The sequence below is a fragment of the Bombus huntii genome, chromosome 14 (genome assembly GCF_024542735.1).
Source record: "Bombus huntii isolate Logan2020A chromosome 14, iyBomHunt1.1, whole genome shotgun sequence".
In the NCBI taxonomy this organism is placed as follows: domain Eukaryota; kingdom Metazoa; phylum Arthropoda; class Insecta; order Hymenoptera; family Apidae; genus Bombus; species Bombus huntii.
In genome coordinates, this window is record NC_066251.1 from 646,990 (window position 1) to 668,133 (window position 21,144).

The 21,144-nt window shown below is 45.6% G+C and overlaps 1 protein-coding gene across 14 annotated transcripts in view; it reads right to left on the minus strand.

Moving 5' to 3' along the window:
• The window catches only part of LOC126873503 (transcription factor 12-like), a 358,169-nt gene that overhangs the window by 330,715 nt on the left and 6,310 nt on the right, over positions 1-21,144 (minus strand). For all 14 annotated transcript variants that reach the window (XM_050634434.1, XM_050634432.1, XM_050634420.1 and 11 more), the window contains 4 exons: positions 7,848-7,897; positions 5,915-6,188; positions 5,798-5,826; positions 5,569-5,613 (listed from right to left, as the gene is read on the minus strand). In XM_050634434.1, the coding sequence (XP_050490391.1) occupies positions 5,569-5,613; positions 5,798-5,826; positions 5,915-6,188; positions 7,848-7,897 (398 nt within the window). The remainder of the gene's footprint in view (positions 1-5,568; positions 5,614-5,797; positions 5,827-5,914; positions 6,189-7,847; positions 7,898-21,144) is intronic.

Genomic DNA, 21,144 nt, shown 5'->3' on the forward strand with positions numbered 1-21,144 from the left:
GATCGTGTCTAAATAGAACTGGTCTCGAGAGATTAGCCGCGAGTGGTAAGCGTGATTCCTATTCCAATTCGGTTGCTTTCGCGAGATTCATCGCCGACACGAAACAGTCGAGACACCTTCCTCCGATCCCTGCAGATTTCTTACAGAACGACGATTGTAACGTTTTAAAAAGCAACGGTGATTCGCGACTTTGGCCGATTCGCATGAAGTTTAGTAGGAAATTTAGCACGATGAAACTGGATTAAAATAATTTTCAGGCATGGAACGAAATAGCTTCTCGTGGATCGACAGTCGCGAATAGGATCGCGAAACGGTGGAAAGCAAACGAAACGATCCGCGTTCGAACAAAAGGTGCGACGTGGTAAAATAGCATGCGGCAACCAACCAAGGAAGAGACCAAAGTAGCACAAAGGGGAGGCAAGGGAACGAGGAAGAGAAGGAGAGTGCAAGCGAAAGAGGCATTGGCTCGTGTGCTACCAGCAACAGGTGCCCGTCAAACAACGTTCAACGTCTCTAGCAAACCGTCTCTTTCTCCCTCTCGCGCTGACCTTCCTCCCTTTTTCCTTTCTTTCTCTTTCCCTTTCTCTCCCATTCTTCCCTTGCCTCGCACGCGATTCCTCGTAATTGATTCGTTGACGAGACAGCCCCGTGCTCCCTGTCCAACTGGCGAATCGTTCAACGACCGATCTCCACGGTCAGATTCCACTAACGGTCGAAACGTGTCCGCGTCTAATCGCGTGTTTGACGATTCTCGTGTTCCTCGCGTTACCATTAAGCCGGCTTATCGAATACGACACATACCGATCAGTTAAAATACCCTCTGTCCCAAAGTTCTTCGTCAGACTCGTTGCGAGAATAATTACTCCGTTAGACTTTGATATAATAAGGGAAGAATGAAAAATATCGTATACTTTCGAATCTACGAAGAGAAAATACGAAAAACCGGCGGAATAAACGTGACAGAGACCAGAGTCCGAAAGGAATCGCGATCATTTCGTAACGATCGGACGACCCTCGAGGATGCGAGCTGTAATTTGGAATCCTGAAGAAGGGTTTGGCGATGGTTGTGTTGTTAATGAGTTCCGTCGGGATATGACAAAGGGCGAGAAACGTGGCTAACGTGCCACTACGTGGGCGCCTGCGAATCCATTCGCTGGTTACCGAAACTGTCGGTTTGCAGTAGCGAACCGATCATTAGCGAGCATGAGCCGCGCGATCAAATAAACGATACGGCATTCTTTCTGCGAACTGGTCAACGGCCGTTATCGGAATCGAGAGAAACCGTGTGTCGTTCCCATTTCGGGAGGGACTCGTTTTCGTAGCTCGGAGGATTGCTAGCAAATGCACAAATTCTCTTTCCAGCAGAGACAGGCGGAGACAAACGGGAAAGATCGAGTATTTCTCGTTTGCATTCGCGGCGCAACACTCGGCTGACTCTCGAGATATGCGGCCGATAAACGTCCGGGGGAGACAAATGAATATCGAAAATTGCTCGTAAAGCTGTTACTTTGTTTGACGAGGCCCGGGAAAAATCGCACGCCGGTTCATTTATTCTATACGCGCGATTGACCACGTCATGGAACAAGTATCTAATAATGTAACTGAGTTATCTACAATAGAAGCGAGTACTCGCCAGTGAACAAACTTATAGACGGTTCTACAAACTTGGAATAATATTTTATATAACACCGCGCTCCCAATTATCGTGTTCGGACGCTTGGAGAACCATGTTTCACGTACAGACTTAGGTATAACTGCGTTTCGTAACTACGAAACTGCCCTAAAACCTTCGATCTTTATGCAAGACGCAACACGACTAAATCCGACTAAATTTGCAATGTGCGATACTTAAATCGCATTAACTAGATTGAACGTATTAAAATTAATAGGAAACTATTGCGTTCAAATTTATCAACAACAACTAACTGTTATATTAGAGTCTGGAATGACGTATCGTAAAGTAAACGAAAAGTGGCAGAGCATAGTTACCTGTAGCAGTTGAAGAACTAACAAAATACAGCACGTACACGTAGATAGAAGTCACTCGATTCTTCGAAAAGACGTGTCCGTTACGAATTGGAGTTTTCGATCTTACGAAACGCTCGCGATACAAAAATAGCTGCCTTAATGGTCGCTGCTATAAACCTTCCGCAGCTCAGAAGATATTACAGCGCAATTAAAAGCGAGGCCTAAAAAGTGGCTGCAGTTTAATTTCTTGGAGAAAACACCTGCGTTGCTGACATCGCAAACTCGCCTCGACTGCGTTACCAATTTATCCGTCAATCAAAGTCCACCGGGCCCGAGCAACTATCGAATTGTACGATTAAGATTTCCGCAGAGAACCAATTTCCTTAACTATCCGCTGTCGCTATCCACGAACGAACGATCATACTCTTGTTGTTAGATAATTACGACCATTCGCGACGAACGCTGTCTATTATCCAGAAGTGTCGATCAGCGAATCTGTTAGCATCCCAAGATCGATTCTACGTCTTCTTCGTCTTCCTACGGTGTTTGATAAACCACCCCGAAGAACGCGACAAATCGCGAATGCCACGAGCAAGAGAGCGACCGCTGCCGAACGAGTCGCATCTGTTGTTGCTGCGAGGAAAGACAGAAGCCAAGAAACGACGATTGGAAGGCGAATATAAGCCGGACGAGCGGGCAGCAAGATCGGATCGAAGCACGATCCATGGAAAGTTTAAGGTGGTCCATGCGACCGATGGTTCGCGCGAGTACGTGCCACTTACACGGGAGCTTGGATCTTTGGTTCCTCGATGCGGTCACGAAATTCCTCGAGGCCACGAATTAGCGAGAAGCCATTCGGGCAGCCATAGCGCGAGTCATGGAGGCGAACTGGAAGGGCTCCACGGTCTGGCGACCGTAGCACGCGACACCATATGGTCTGCCCGATACCCATGACCCCCCTATGCACAAACACGCCTTCCTCAGTCGCTCGGAAAGATACGACTCGAAAGATCTTAACCGAAATGGACGACGGAACGATGCAACCACGCTGAACTTCCAACGAAAACCCGACCAGATAACGAACCGAGAAATACTTTTTTACGAGCGTGTCGCGAGAAACGTGGAACGACCGGTCACACTCTGTTCTGCTTTCCTCCGACTGCTCCGTTTACGATAGGTCAATCGTCGTGAAGAGCAGATGAGGAGAATCGCGGTTTCGTTCGACGAAACGATTTCCTCTCTTACGTTTCACTCGATTCGATCTCGTCGTCTCCGAGCTAAACGTAACTGCTTCGTTTCAGCTTCTAGGGTGGTACATATTCGTATTTCCAAAAAAACGAACAGGGTTTGCGCTGTTTTCTTTCGAGACACCGCGCCATGGTACACGATGGTTCGGAAACCCCGAAAGAAAAAAGAGGGGCCATGGTGTTGCGAAGAGACGGTGGTAAAACTGGACGATAAGTGAAACTCCCAGTGGAGCCAGCGGGAACACGGGTTACGGCACCCTCGAGGACACTAGAACGCTCATATCCTAATAGAAACGTAATCGCGTAGTCCTGCACGCTGAATAAATTATTAGCAGGCTTACGCTACGGTCGAGGGTTCGCGTAACACACCATATCGCCTGGATTAACGACGATCTGCACCGTGGGACAGTCGAGGATTTATTCGCTCGTGACTCTCCACGCTTATTTATTATTATTTTGACCCCATTATCCATTATCGTTTCGCGATTTTTCGCCAAGCATTGTTTCACGAGTCGATACCTCGTTTCCCATTAGATAATCACCGTATCAACGACCATGTATTCGCTTTTTTCATTTACCGTTGTCCGCTAAAGATCACGGACACGTGAAACTGTTCGCAGACGTTTCGACGCGGCTTAATTAAAAATTCCCTACGCCTCTTAGCCTCGATATTAACGACAGCTCGCGATCGATCGGAACGATGATCGTAATCGTAATGATTAATCTTATTGATCGCCGCCGAAACGGGCGCGTTATCGCACTAATTTCCAGGAAAACGTAGAATCGCGTGAGCAGATATTTTTAATTCCCGGCAACCCTGAACCTTCGCGAACCTTCAAGAAACTTCAGATATCCAGCCTGTTCGATAAATTATCGATCGAAACGCTATTACCAAGAAAGTTCGTTACGTAAAAGGAGAAAAGACGATTTTTATCGAGTTGCGATCAAACCAAACGTATCGTTCGCGACACAAATTTTTTAGCACACGATGGAAAGTCGATCTTTTGGCGATTGAAAGTAATCGACGTCGAGGGAGAGCGAGAAAACACCATCCACGACCCTTTTCCAACCCCCCGTCGATATATTTACCCCTGTTTGCCGGGTAATCACGGAAGTGGTAGTTTATTGACGCGGCTACGATGTGCCTGGAATCGAATAGACTCCGAACGATCGTTGGACACGAGCCGTGAAAGAGAAAACCTACAGATAAGAGAAATTATAAACCTCGAATATCCTCGGATTTATCTCGGGATAAATCATTTAAGAGGATGCAAAAGAAGAAGGATTTAAAGAGGCGCGACAGCGTATTTGATCATCGAGGAGCAATTTGTCTTAGCCTCTTTTTCTTCGCGCTCCAAAGGAGAGTCACGAACGCGGACGACAAATATTCAACGCCCTCCTATCAATCGATATTATATTCCATTTACCGAAAGCCCGGTTTCTCGCTCGCGTACGCGTGTCGCGTTTTCGAGGTTACCTTCGCAGAACCACTACGCGGTAACCGGGGAAAGTATTCCGACGCTTCTACGATCTTCTTACGAACGTACAATATCACGCGATTTGTACGAAACATTCTGAAATTTTACTAGCGCCAAGTACAATTACATCGGTTAGATTAAGCGTTGAAACACATTGCTGAGTCATTATAGCTGTCCCCGCCGCTTTACGATCGATTTATTATCAAATCGAAATTCCGACTTTGACCAGATTGTAATTTGAAATCTGTGACAGTCAGATATCCGGAGCGACCAAATTTTATTATCACATATATAGCGACAATATTATTATAGAGCAAATATAAAATACAAATATCAAAGGTATTCGCGAAACGAAAACTTTTAATTTTCCCTTGCTCGGTCTTCCAAACGATTCGCGGTTTAGCAGCGAAAGAGCGAGATAACGATCGGTGAGAAATAAAAATCGCGGCGAAGAGGCCATTCGATGGATAAAAAACGAGGGGCGTGTGACCATCGGGGATTAGGTTCGTGAGAAACAGGCCGGAGATCTCCAAGTTTTAACCCGAGCTGGACTCTTGGTAAAATCATTATACCCTATAACTCTGCTCGTAAAGATTACGATCATGAGCATTCCCCGAGATCATCCGAGCGTCTTCCAAGAGTCTCGCTCGACGAACCACGTACTAAAAGAAAGAAAAAAAAGGGGGGGAGGCAAAGCGTAATTTACGAGCTAACCTAATTCTATCGTTTTTCCGACACAGACTTTTATCAATCGCGCCGCTGAACTCATATGGTTCCGATACGTTCGAAGCCATTATCGAATCCCGATGTCGGGACAGGAAACACATTTACTATGGACTGGCATGCGTTTATCGAATCTTTTTCGAGTCACTCACCCAGTGCTGCGTTGTCACGACTTCGCCATCCGCTCCATCGAGGGCCTGTTAAGTAGACGAACACGAGATCAGTTCCCATTCCGAACATTCGAAAAAAAATAATTTCACGGTTGCATCGAAATGTGACGAACGAAATTAGTATATTAAACATGCAACGCTCTAGCTCGAAATTTCACGGTTCAAAGGAAAGTAGGATTCCTCTACTTTCAACCAGACGAAAGATACTTACGTCTTTCTTCCTTTTTACGGCTGCGGCACCTGAAACAATCGAACGATACGCTTCATTTTTGTACATTCTTTTACATTGCGATCGGATACAGAGAGATCGGAAAAGGATGAAACTGACCGGCTGTCGAATTTGGTAGCCGTGCTCCGTTGCTGCCGGTAGGTGCTGCAGGGTTAGCAGCGGGGGTAGGCGTCCCCACGGAGGGCGGTACGCCTCGGCTCCCAAACGGAAAGTACGGGGAGTCCGGGGGGTAAGTGGCGCCCTCGACACCTCCACCGCCTCCGCTATTTCCACCACCACCCCCGCCACCCCCGCCTCCGCCACCACCTCCACCTCCCCCTGGCCCCCCGCCTGGCCCTCCTGCCGTTGGACCAAACGTTCCTCCACCATACGTCTGGAATATCAACATTTTTTCCTTATTCCCGTACCGTTACCGCTGTTTAACGTTGTTTACTGTGCCGTTCGAGCGATTTTCGACGCTGTGTTGTATACGGCCAGTGGTATAGAAAGGGACGAATATGTAAAAATTCTCGGAACGATTGGATCGATTTTCATCGATCAGGATTAGTGGAAGAGACACGAGGAAGAAGGCAGTCGAAAGAAGCCAATGGAAGGCGACTTCACTAAACCTATCAAAATCAATACTTCTTATCAGGCATGGTTTAACGACTGCCGATTAGATACTATTCCCTGGTGCCGTAAAAAAATCTCTGCTATCTCCGTTTCCTCGGACAAACCTCGTCAACCATTCGCATGCATACGCTGTTTTTTTACGTAATAAGCCGAAGAAGAAATTGTTTCGAAAACGAGATTCCGACATTTGCTCAACGACGAGACCTGCGAATTTTCCGACACGGATCGCCGCGAAACATCGATAGTAATTGCCGATGAAGGAATGGTCGTCGAGGTGAGACAATTGAAAATGTCGGAATAATCTGTCGAGGCTGGATAAGACTGGAAAAGACTGCGGGCGCGAGGTCGACCGTTTACTACTTACGCGTTTTGTAACGTCGACTTCTGTTGGAACTGCGGCGAACATCATTTTCCAACATTCCTTTCCCAAATGAAACTCGTGCTTCGCGTAACTCGCGCAAAAAACGCTTCGCACCGATCGTTCTTCCAGAGGCGTAACTAATTACCGATCGCCGCGAAGGCTACGCGAAGGCAAAAGAAATAGATGGGCAGTAAGCCATGGAAGAAGGAAGTACGAGGAACTTTATCCACACTCTGGGATAACTTTTCATCCGAGCTCGCTTAACCCCCTGCGACCTTCCTCGGTTCCTTTGTTCGGTAGAATGTATATATTAATATATGTGCGTGTTCGTGTGTGCATGTACACGTACATAAGCGTATAAATACATCGTCGAGAACGAGGGAGAGAGGGTAAGTGATATTAAAGCCGGAGGTTGACGGCGCTCAACCCTCGCGAAATTGGGTAATTCTTACTTTCTAGACAAAATGAACTTTCATCGTTCCGTGAATTAATGTTGAAGAGAAAAAGAAAAACTCGTTTCTCCTAATTTGCGAAAAATCTTGCGCGACGTTCTTGAAAAAGTTTATATATTTTTAATAGCTGAAACTACGAACGTGCGAGGAGATGATTCAAGGAGAACTTTTTAAGAACGCTTAACGGATGCTGTTCCCTTTGTTACCAGGATTTAAAGAAATTAAATCCCGGCTTTACGGATAAGCTACTGGCAAGAGAGTGGCGTACAGTGTTTTTAGCGGAAAATTTCAAACACGATGAGAACCGCTTCCCAAAAAATATTACTCGGGATAAAGTTTTGGGATTACGTAGAGGGGTATTCGAGGGCGCGCCGCGAGAGAGAAGAAGAAAAGGAGTAACTTTTTCTCGGATAAATTTGCTTCTACGACTGCAATAATTATTGCGCTCCTGTTTCTTACGTAATCCTGCTTTATCTTAAGATTCGAGATGGTCAACTCTGGAGGGGAAAAAAGACCTTACATTCACCCTCTGAACATCATCCAGTTTCCCCGCTTCGCGTTTCGAGAATAATCGACGAGTAAAAATAAGAAAGGGAACGAGACTTACCATCCCATTGTCCATCGTGGGGCCATACGGCGACTGGAAGCCTAATTTTTCTGCAACAGACAAGAAGCCAGGTTAAAATCCATTCGTCGCGATACAAACAAGTATACGTAATGTACGACGAGTTTCATTATTCTATGCAAAGTTTCGGACTGTATCGTAAGACGTCGAGGCTTGGGTGACGCGAACAACTCCATCTTGCTATAAATTTCGCGTGGCAATTTTTCGAGCCTCGGAGTTTAGGTAACTCGCAATATCGATAATAATATTAGAAACGTACGTTACTTCCAGACGCAGTACCGACAAAAAGGGGAGCGAAATAAGACGAAGACTAAGCTCTGATGCCGTAGTGGAACGCGTGGCAAGCGGAGTCGATGCAAAATTAATGCCGGGCATAAATTCGCGCCCCGTCTTTATAAATCAAAACCGCGATCGCGTTAAGAATCCAAGCGGGATGTACGCGTTTTCCGCGTTGCGGCTGCGACGCATGCAGAATAAACAACGAGATAAACATTACGAGGTTTCCGCAGTCGAGGCTTCATCCGTTATTAATGCCCACCCCATACACACACGCGCCTACGGACAGACGAGAACGTGAATCTACGTGCGCGTATCTTGCACAGAATTTATGAGCATCGGCTGGATTTACCGGTCTCGAAAACCACCGCGCAAGAATTCCGATTAATTTTAATTCAACGATATTTTAACGTTACACCCTATTATTGCGCAATTCGATCGCCATCCCTTCAAGTTCGACCCTCGAGATCGACCATCCTCGAACGTGAGATTTGCCGACGATCCGGGGACGTATTAATTATTCCAAGTAATTTACCTAGCGATTCAGAGAGAGAGGGAGAGAGAGAGAGAGAGAGAGAGAGAGAGAAATTCTCTTACTAAAACGGTAAAAGCGGAAAGTGCAGCTGGTTGATAACTAGCCGAGAAAAGGGAATGGTACAGAAGGAGTATATCATATTACAGAGGACGGATATAGCCGTGCGTAGACGATAGGGCGAGTGTCCGACTATGCCACGATCGGCCGAGGTAACTATGAATCCTAACAGTTTCGGCTTGCTCGTGACATGTTTGCCGAAGCGTGCAGTACCGAGTCTGCAATATCATGCATCAAAGTACAAGCTAAACCATGGTCCATCGTGTCATCCTCAGAGCCGGTGCAAGCCAGCTCGACCGTTATGACGTAGTGTTGAGCACCGGGCCTTCGTGTCACGACTAGTTCGTCTTCCACGCTGGCTCCTGCCGGCGTCACCTCTATCGAATATTGCTCGATGAAGAATTACTACGGATTCCGCTCGACGAGATTCCGGAGTTGCTGCCCTTGTCCGACTTGCCGAGCAAGTGTGTTTCGCTCGCCACGGAAACAACGTCCGTGCCCCTGTTCCTCCACGATTTACAGTATTCTATGCCAGTATCGCTGCTATTAGAATCAAAGATCGCCGGTGGTAAGATAAAGACTACCGGCAGAACAGTAGTAAATAAGATACCATCGTAGCGAACCATCGAACCCAATTCGCTGCCCCGTGCCATGCGTATCCTGACAGGCCACAGCGACGTCGGAAAAATTACAACGATCCAGCAATTTTCCTAAAAATTATCTTGCGACGTATTGAATTAATATTACGATAAAGAGATATTACTGCAAGATAGTGTTATGTGTAATATACAGAGATACGGCCGCGGCTCCTGATAAGTGTTTTGCGCGGTGATCATCTGTTCCACGTGTGTCGTTCGATTACGTCATCGCAGGACAAATTCGCGTATACTTTCCTCGACAATTCCCCGAATCGGATCGAACTGTTCTCGCTAGTTTGGGGTTAACGCATACGTATATTTTATTAACGTCCATGTGCTGTCGCTACAAATCCACTCGAGTGCCCGCATATTCTAATTTTATACTACCATTTATATAGGATAACGCATGTGTATTATAATAATATAAATTCACTTAAACGTTGTGTCACGTTCCCACGTATCTTATCTACCAAACGATTAACGTTTTCCTACTTTTAACTCTATATACGAGAAAGGGAATACGAGGATCGCAGAAAGAGGGAACGCGAATGTCGGCGGCGAATTACCGGCGCCACAGCCGGCCACTGGTCGCCACGATACCATCTACACGGATTTCGGCCGACATCAATTCGGCATTACAGCTCGCGAAATGCGCGACACAACCTCGAAAACCACGCGCCACGCCGCGTTGCGCGCGGCGACCAACGATTTTCAGCGCGCGAGACACGACCGCGATTTGGTGGTCAGCCTGCTCGGCGTCGTATATCAGCGCGACACCATCGAATTAGAATTACCTAAAATTATTTTCCCTCGATCACAGTGTTGTTACCTCGCGTACATCCCTCTGCAACCGCTCCATTCTATTTTACTTACAGATTGCGACGCAAAAATCAGTGGAGGAATAGAGTCTAGGAACAAATAACGATGCTCGCCTACGAATTTTATTATATTTTTCCCCTCTACCTCGAACGTACCAGTCGGGAAAAAAGATAAATGGACAACTAGTGGGAATAAGTGTGAACGATGTTTCGTGTAATGTGACTTGTTTACGCAAATGTATCATTTTCAATGATTTACCGAATAATCCACGACTGTGTATCGCTTCGACGCTGTTTCGCGAATTCGCCACAGAGTCGCATGAAAGAGAAAGGAAAAAATATCGGCGAATATTACGTGCCGCGAAAATGCCAGCCAGCGTTTCAGAGTTTTGACGATCCCGTAAAAAAAAAAACGACTAAACGTTGAAAAGCAAGCGCGGACATAAAAAAAAATGGTCGTGAAAGACAAGGCACCGCGAAACGGTAGACCGGCGTATCTGCATTTCCCGATTCCGGAGAAAAGCAGCGAGAAAGCTTTTCGTGTTGAACGTCCAAGTTCGAGCGAGCCACGCGATACGACTGACTTATCGTTCGTACTAATCCACCTCGGTAAACGTCTCTAGACGTCAGCATCCGGTTCTCATCTAGCCGATAGAACGAAGTGAAATTAAAGAACAGGTGGTAAAAATGCGGCTTCGGCCTCGCGAGACGGGTTAACGAAGAAGGGTTTAATTAACGAGGCACGTTGCTTCCATATAACGCAAAATTTCCATAATCTAGGGACGATCGAGGGATGCGTTAAAAGACACGATTACACGCTCGATCGAACGTGTTCAACGTGGACCAGAATTAAGTGACTGTACTTTGACCCCGGATACCAACGACAGCTTGACCCGACCCTTGATTTTTTCCCTTTTTTCGAAAAACGATCAGTCGCCTGATCGGCGTGGGTACCTTGCTGCGCTCTGACCAAACTCCGACCAAAGGATCTTTTTCGTTCCCACAAGCAACCGATACTCGCTTGAACCGCGTCATCGCTGAGGCAGCAACGCGCAACTTTTTGTTGTTGCTGCACGTTTCAAACGACGCCCAACAAATATCAACTTGTAGGAACATTTTGTTCGCGTTGTTGAAACAACGTAATAAAAGGAACATTTTGCTTTAGTCTCGGTTTCGAAACGGCATGTGTTCCTAGCAACAAGTTGTCTACGCGCAAATGTAAACTAGAAATATCGATCATGCAACAAATAGCAACGTGCGTTGTGAAACAGTCAGCCAACTTTACACACCGAAGAAACAATTATTTCCGTCGCGACGATTCTTAATTCCGATTCTGATCTTCGCCGCTAGCCACAAGCGGCAACTTTTATTAACATGTAGCTAGCAACAGGAGCACGAAGAAAAATAAAGTATCATCGGGTAACAACCAGCAACTCTTTCGAGAAACGCGAAACACCGGCAAAACTTCGTCGCTGTCTCGGCGACGAACCACAGCTTCGCGAAGTAGGACCTCGAGCAATTTGCCTCGTACGATCGAGCGGAGAAAGAAAGCTGCCCGAAATCTGGTCGATCGAATTTCTAACGTGTTGTATCGCCACCTGTTGAGAGCACGATTAAACCAAACGTAAATGAACGCGGAGAAAAATGTGACGGCGAAGCTTGTAAAAACGACGAAAGAAATAATGAAACACCTGCGCGCCTTGGAAAGGCTTAATTCGATTATCTCCCTCGAATAGTCGCTGCATTTTTTTACGCCCGCGTGTAAATTTTAATAGTCGTCCTCGACGTTTCGTGACGACGTTTCAAGAAATCAGGATACGACTGACATTCCCAAAATACAAGATACAGCGTCTGACAAAAGTATTCCAATACTTACAGAAACCTTTTACGAATACATCACGCGTATTATAGGAAACATTTTGAAATTTCATCTCCACCGTAACGAAACATTTCGCGATTGTATCAGACAAATTCTGAAACAAATCTGAAAATAAAAAGTACATAGAATACCCATAACCTGCAGAGATTACTCTGCACTTATTATATGTTTCAGATATCTATTCATGCTGTATGCTAATTTTTTTACTAGATACATGTACATTTGCGGTAAGCGTCTTGCGATAGTCGTAACTTCTGTATAAATTTTCAGATTCGGCTCAAGAATTCTTCTTTTCTTTGTTATATTTGCAGGACACCCGATACGTATACCGCCACTACGCAGACCCACGCACCCCAACGAGCGATTTCTATGGGAGAATTCGCGTGTGTACCATGCCGGTGCACGGTGCCACGCGACCCAAAAGGGTGTTCCAAGTTCCCGCAGGTAAGCGAGAGAAAGCGAGCGAGTGAGCGAGAGAGAGAGAGAGAGAGAGAGAGAGAGAGACGCACGAACAAAGAAAGGGAGGAGAGAGAAAGAAGAAGGGAGGAAGGGAAGAGAAAAAAGAAGAAGAAAGAAGTTCGCGGCCAGCAGAGAATAGAGAAAGAAGAGGAAGGGGGAAAGGTTTGCCACCCTTGGGGCCCTCGACCCCAATGGTAGAGGGGATACGTACACCAGAGGGAGGAAGAATAGAAGACCAGCAGAGAAAGAGGAAAAAAAATATGAAAAAGAACTCAGGTAGACACTGGTGCTCAACCGAACCAGCGCCCTGACTCCGATCGAATCGTTCGATCGATCTACGATCGTTTCTCTCTGTTCTATTGCAACGACGATCTAACGCTACTTAACACGCGGGTCTTACGCTATTGTCTTGAAACGTTCGGCTTGGACTCGGATGAAATTAATATTCGAAGGAATTTTTCATGCAGGTTTTTATATCTCCAAGTTTCCAAGCTGTTTGCAAGGCCAGAATTTCGAAAGCTCGCTCGCAAGGCCACAGTGGAATCAGCGTAGTGAAAATAATCGGAAGAGCGTGTGCGTTATACTTCTACGTATAATATCGCAACTTATTCATCGGCTCTGAAACCGCAGTGTATTATGGGTGTACGGCTAGGTACACGGATAGGTATAAGGACCCCACGAATGTGAACGAAAATTATAGAAATCGAAGTCGCGAAACGCGGTGGCCGATCCAAATTCTTCGAGTACCGATGGACTTCGCGGAAATACTTCACTCAGGATCGATGCAGACGAGCCACTTTTTCTCGGCAGTTGCTTGTTACTATACGGAGTGCAATGCACGCGTAGCAACGAAAGAATACTTATCGTCAGGTGTGTAAAAGTCGTGTATGTACACATATATATAAATGTACGTGCACGTACATATGATTGATACAAGTATAATCGAGCCTGCATCGATTCTTATTCGACGTTCCAATTGCAACGAAACTAATTAAATCATCCCTTGTATACCAATCAGAGCAGGTGAAATCCGAATCGGAGAGACCGATGCAAGCTATCGAAGCGAGTATTTTGAAACCGTTACTTTCCGTAGCGGAAGATAGCAGGAGCAGCAAAAATTTGGGATAAAAAGAGTAGCAAGCGCAACGACCGGTACGTATCAACGCGAAGAGACGAATCGAGCGTACGATTCGCAAGAAGAAGCGAGGCTGGCTCGAGCGTGATGTTCGCAGTCTGAGGAAAGGAAGCGCTGCAAGAAGAAAGAACGAAGGGAAAAAGAAAAAGAGAGGGGGAGAAAGAAAAAGGAAGAAAAAAGGGGACCGTCCGTTGCGGCGTTTGGATGTAAACGGAACGGCGAAGGTGTATTTTGTAGAGGAGAAGGCTGGCTGCCACGCGACCATGGGCATCATGGTGGGGATGCCGTGGTGCCAACGGGCCCCGCGGGACCAAGAGGGCTATGGCTCCGGCAAAAGGGACCGAGTGGAAACGGCAAGACGTGGACAACGCGTAGGAGAGACGGAGAAAGAAAGAAGGAGGGGAATATAGCAGCAGCAGCGGCAGCTGTCGCTGTCAGTGCCCCCCTTCGTGTTACCCTAGAAGGGGCCCACCGGAGGACAGTGGCGCAGGCCACGGGGGCTCCAGTGACTCTCAAACATCTTTTTAATACATTGGCAGTAATAATCACAAATATCTGGTTCCTTCTGACCGGAACTGTTTTAGCCTTGGGCGGATAGCGATAAGATTGTTCGAGTATAGATAAATATATTTCTTTGCCGTTGTTCTTACATGGAGCGCCGTATATGATTCACGCAGCCCACATAACTGAAGTTTCTCATGGCAAGCAATACGTCGTTCATTTTTCTTAAAGTTTCTTTTTCTCGCGCCGAACAAAAATCAGGGAATTAATTGGGAGAAATAAATTGACAGAGGAAAACGATATAGTAATCGAGTCGTTCGTTGGACAAAGAGGGGGATCTGTCTTCTCAGAGCGCCATCTTTTACAGGTGTCTTTTACAGGTTTATAAACATCGTAAAGCCAAAAATCACTTAAGTTTTCTTGAAATTTCGATCTTCCTCGTGATCAATTACTACTTCAATTTCAATTCTCTCGAAATGTTGACCTAAGCGCAGACCAAGAAATAATCGAACGAGATTGATAGAGGAAAATGATCTGAAATGTTCCTGAAATGGATTATCCGTCGAGGGTATCGTTTCGCGAATCCCTTTTGTTCGTGTTCCTTGGACAGGATCCAACTCGATGTCTCCGTAAGAAAAGCAACGATAAACACGAACGACGTAGCTTAGAATTTTAGCAGTTACTTTTCAATTTATGGATGTTTACGCAAATTCATATTTTTGCGCATACAGATGAAAGATATTTTATAGATCATTAGTACAGATATTTTATAAATTTCTATATTCATCTACATTCTCGCACATATATCTATCTTTGCACATATATCAGCAATCTATTCGTCAGTATGACGAGTATAAGTATATTCATTTAAGGTATAGTTGTTCAGAAAAGCGCGAACTCTACGAATTTTTATACATTCATGGGGTATTTAAAGATCGGAAACACGTATAGTACATGATAACGAAAATATATAAAATACCCAAAACACAAGATCTGTTGTAATATTTAACGGATAAAACGAACCTCCTCTGTCTAAGTTTCTACTTTCCTCGTTTTCATATAAATACGAATTTTCATAAAAATCCGCAGTCCGATGATAATAGTTCAAATACTTTCATGGGACACTGTGTACAGAAGGTAAACCCAAAGTGAAAGATAGGATGCATGCACATTGGCACGATTCGTCCGAAAATCGCGAGTGCGCGCGAGAACAGGTTCACGGTTTGCTACTGGACGATCGAAAATGGTGAAAACGGGTGAAGTGCCCGCGTTAAGTAAAATCGCGTGGAAAAAAGGTGGCGAAGGTGCGTGCGTGTGCGCGCGCGCGCGAGCTCGTGCCGCCCATGGCACGTGGCGTACACGTGCTCCGATTTCGTGCTGTCTCTCTCCCTCTCACTCCAGTTCTCACGACTAGGTTAACCCGGGTTTTCATTCACGGGTTCACGTGAACCAGCACGGCGCAAGAGGACCACCAAGAGTATCAACGTTCGAGGCAGGAGCAAATCTTCTGCATCGCCTCGGGGTTGCGTTCAACAGGTGAGAAGCTGCCGCCATTTTCGCCTTCACGTTTTACCAGATCACGCGTTCTCACGCGCGTTCGATGGTCTTTCCTTTACTCAGGGTGGAAAGGCAAGGGTGCCTTATAAACGACGATAGACGGAACAGCTATTTCTTCTGAGAATTGCTTCCCGCTAAATCGACGGAGCCGAGGAATGGGTGAGGGGCGGGAGGGAGAGAAAGAGAGAGAGAGAGAGAGAGAGAGAGAGAGAGAATCGAGTGGAGGATGATCAGAGGGAAATTACAGGGCAGACAAAGTTCGATGGTCGAGTTTGACCCGTGGTATCTCGCGGTCGATGAGACTCGAAATTCCGAGGAATTTCGTGAGTCGGGGGCAGGCCATTGAACGTCGGAAAGTGACGCTGGTCGAGGACAGTGGCACCTGCCAAAAAATCAGAGCCCCCTTTTCGGCTCTGGCGCCAGGAGCCGAATGCACATTTGTTCGAGCCCCGGTGTCGCGTGTACGCGTCTATATATGCCGTATATATACACGTACGTATAGGTGTGTACACGTGGGCCAAACTTAACGAAATCTGGCCAGATGTCTATTCCGAACCGTGGTGCAGGTCGGCGCCGTACAGACCCACCAGCGGCGCGCACTTGCGTGCATTTGTGCGCGAGCGTGAATGTCTGCACACGCGTTCGACCAGCCAGCTTTTCGCCGATTACGCGCGCTCACGATCTGTTACAGGTGGCATCGCTCTTCCTACCCGGCTTAAATCGGCCTGCGATCAATTTCTTCGTCTCCGCCAGTCTCCTTCCTTTCTTTCTTCTTTTTTTTATACTTCTTTTAGAAAGCGAGGCTACTTTTGGTACCCTTGCAACGAAAACAAGAATACGCAGATCGAGGATCTATGCAGTTATACAACTGCAGAATTGTTAACCAGAAGAGACTCAACTTCTATGCTGTGATAACAGACTATACTAGAACATGTTTAATTTAATAGATTTGCTGCCACAATTTATCCCTCTTTGTCGTTAAACAGCGTGTAAAGGTTTCTGGTCAGATAGATTTTTCACTTTCGCCCTATTGCAAAAGTGATATTTCGTGGAATTTTATAACGAGCAAATGGAATATTTTAGAGAATTTAAATTACGAGCGAATTCCGCTTATACGGACTTTATTTATCTGGAGCTCGACACCTACCGTATGAACGAAAAATTATCGGCAATAAGGAGAATCGACGAACTTCTATTATAGGAATTTCACTTGTCGTTCTCGACGCACAAACTAGTAAATCTATCCGAAGAAACTTTTATCATTATAACGATAAAGGAGAACGAAGTTGAGAACAGCGAAGCCTACGCCAATGAGACAAGAGGATAGCAGGATATGGTACTCCATAGGGTGGTGCTTTCAGTCAAACTGCTAAGAGACTCTCTAGGACGATAGACCGTCTTTCCAGAGAACGCGATATCAACTCTTGCGGAGACATTCGGCGTAAGAAACGCGTATCCGTGGTAAGAGAAACCAAGGGAAACGTTGCATGATTTTGGAGACTTTGACATTCGAATCGGAGATCTCGGATCAGAAACGGCTGATCGGCGAAAGGGAACGACAAGCGCCAAATATAGAGAATCGTCGGGAATCTTTTTTATCTGTCCAAGCTCCACTCGGTAACCCAGTTCTCGCAGTGGCTAATGGACTTTTGCTCTTCACCGTGGAACATCGCGAATTTACCAAGACCAGCCGACGGCCACCGAGAGAGAAATACAGAAAGAGCGGAGACACGAGATTGTTGGCGCGTTACTCTCGAGGAGAAGATACGGAGAGAAAGAGAAGGAGAATGGGAGGGAAGCGAAGAGTTTCAGGACGATGGCGTTTCACGCTGTGGCAAATTCATATCGACCATAACGGGAGCGCGGCGAATGGCGGCGTACGTTCGGTAACGAGGGACTTGCATTAGTCAGGAATTCGAGTCGCACCGTGCACTCGCCCGTTTCGCCAACTTCTCAAACACCTTCGCGTCTACTCTCCACTATCGAGCCAGCTAATCTAGTTCAGGAGCCCGAAAGTAAATCTCCATGCTTTGACTAACCTTCGACTCTGCCGCGTTCTTTCCTTCGTTTTGCATCTGGTCGCGTTTCCTTATCCTTAATAATCATCTTAAGTTTAAAGAAGGCTGCGTGATACGCGTGTTTTCTTATTAAGCGAAAAATAATCCTTCGAAGCGCGAACACAACAATTTCTGCAACATTTTAAGATTCGCGAACACGATTGCTGATAAATACGCGTCTGTATATTACTGTTATCTCGATGACCTCACGATCGAAAGACGCACATTCACCCTCGAACGAAAAAATACCAGTGCATATTGAAATTACTCATATCGTCACAATATATTAGTATCATCCTATATACAAAGTGTTACGACTCGTTAAGCATTTTATCAAAGCGCATTTTTATCCTGCTCGCAGCGAGAAGATAAAACCCACAACAACCAACAATATCTACACAGATTTCGCGAAGAACGCAAAAAGAGAATCCTCTGTTTCGAGACGCAATAAATGCAAAGAGAGAGAGAGAGAGAGAGAGAGAGAGAGAGAGAGAGGGAGGGAGTGAAAGAGAGGGAGAGGTCGGAAAAATCGAGATGAATTGAAAGGTCGAGCTTAAATGATTACAAATTTTTCGCTAGCGATAAAGCAAATAATAAAGTTGAAGATAACGTACGAAGAGATCTCCGCGTGACCTATCGACACTGGTGTCGCACGCGCGTATATAATACACCGCCGGCCATAAGTATCAGCGCACCTACCCAATTACATTCGATGCAAGACACCAACAAATTTTACTTTGTTCGATATTTTACATTATAGACAGATATAGTCACCTCGGGAACCAAGTTAGCCGTCTTACGTTTAAAGGGCGTTGGCTTACTCTTTCCGAGGCGACTGTATCATGCGTATAGATATAACGAAATAAATTTCGTCCGGTTTTCTCGATTCTCTTGATAAGAATAGAAAATTGCATAAAAATCCGCAGCTTATTTATAACAGTACAGCTAGAAAATAAAAGTAGTCAAAAGCATTCGACTTACGCTAAATGTTTATAAGCGTGTTGATATACTTATGGCCGACGCTGTATACTACGCGTTGGCTGTATATTATACGTTTCTGGCGTGTAAATGGAAGAGAGAGGGAACGAGCGAACAAAGTTCGACGCGGACGAGGAAGAAACGATCGTGATCGGGAGAATACACGCGTGCACGACGGTGGGAGGATGCTCGTTGGCGGAGAAAGGGATTCAGACTAGGGCGTCGAGGGATGAGGGGTCGAGGGCGAAGAGGGGTGGAAGCAGATGCTCATCGGGCCCCTGCTGTAAATGTAGATTATGCTCATCCTTGATTTGTGTGTGCGCGCCCGTACATGAAACGCACTTTGGACTTGGCCTTCCCTAAGAAGAGGATCGAAAAGTTTCGTAGCCGAACCACGGGAAACTTTTCCCTGATTTACTTTCAGACTGGACAGCTTCCGGAATTGCAGCTACCGAAGAATAGCGCTAGAATCCCGCATCCTCTCCGTGAACACGGCTTCACGAACGGTTCGTTAACGAGTAACGAGTCGTTCGAACGTCTCGAAGAATAGAGCAGCGCTTCGCGATGCAAGAAATCGAATTCGCGTGCTTTGGAGACACGCATGTACACACCTTCCGATTGTCCAATTCAATCAATATTATTCCGCATACGCGATATTAATTAATATTTCTTAAGTGCTCAAGAGGCTGACAGAAACGTATATTCGACTTCAAAAATAAATGGAAAGATAGTTTTGAAGCGAAATTGATCGATGACGTATCGAGTTTTAAAATCGCTTCCCTAATTAAGTAAATTTTCGCTAATAACGTTAGTCGAAATATGCGAAAGGGTTCTAATGGTTAACGTTTATCGCTTCAATTTTTTTTCTTTTTTTTTTTTATCGATTTATCGGATCCATAGTCTTTTTTATTTCGACTCGATAGATCGATGCACAGCCATCCTCTAGTACTGTAATTGTTTTCGGCAACATACGTACTATACAGAATCATAACTGCTAGAGGAAATTGCAGTTTACATTTGGGAGTCGTATACATTTTCATTTCCGCAGTTACGAAATCATCCGTTTATCCACTTGGAGTACCATCGAGAATTTTCATAGGCGATCCATTGCGGTACCAAGTCGTGTGCGAGGCGCGTGTGCGACCAATAAGCAATGCGAGAGTGAAGGAGAAGGCGGCAGGAAGACAGGGATATAGCGGGAGTGAGAAAAAAGAGAGAAAGAGAGAAAGAGAGAGCAAGAGGCAGGTGCATCACGGTGACACTCCCTCGATAATTCTCCTGAGAGAGAAATAAGGTAAAAAGGGAAAAAGAGAGAAATCGAAGGGTCTGTGAGATGGAAAGAGAAAGGAAGAAGGAGAGCTAAGTCACGAGTGTTGTGTCTGGAGCTCGTTTATGGTTGTTCGTTCAAACTCTCGCTCTGGGGAACGAGAGAGTTTCAGAAATGGCGCTCTTGGGTCAGATCAAATCAGCCGCGTTTCCCTGCGAGGAGGTATTCCCTTGTAATACTTGCAAGTCGCACGGATTCGTCGCTACAGTTTACGAGCTGAAACAGAATCGCCCCGTGGAAGATTCGATTTTCCAGCCACCACCGAGATATCGCACCGCGTTTCTTCATACCGAAATATCGATCCCGGACAAAAACATTGCAATCGGAGAAAGTTTAGGGAACGTGAATGAGAGTCGAGGCAAAGCTTCAAGACCACGCACTGCTCCGCCAAAACAAGCGAAAGAGTCTTAATAGATGCACATCGATCCAGATATCTTTTACTTTCGGAGTTCCAAGCCTCTTTCAACTATGAATCAGTAATATCAACGATTGAAACAGGCTGGAATATCGAGAGATAAAATTTTCAAGATCGTAAAAGATCGTTTCCGAAACACCCTGTACACTCATCCGCGTTTCGTTGGTCAACATTGAATAATTAGTGCTTGCAGAAAGTATTTGCTCCTAAGTAAACGTATCGTGGACGGTGAACGCTTTATCGTGCCGCGGTTTCCCGAAACAAACTCCGCTTCAGGTAAATTTACTCGTGAGTCACTGTCTGATAATTTTAGATCGAATCGACCATTAAAATCTACGCTCGTGTTTTCGTGGCATTACGTGCAATTTTGCCGTTAGCCCATCCTGTCGTGCGAGAACCTTTGAGACGTATACATATGTACGTACAGTCCCATTAACGAACAAAGATAGAAACGCTTCGTCCAAATGGAAAGAAATATCTGTGGAATGTACGTTGGAGATTCCCCTTTATTTTTAGATACCCTTGCACTTGAACGATCGAGCCCTGACCCTTCGGATATTAAAACAATGAATGAGAATTTGTGGCCTGCATCAAATACTAGCTGCTCCTTAAGTTACAATTGACCAATACTATAGAACTACATTTAA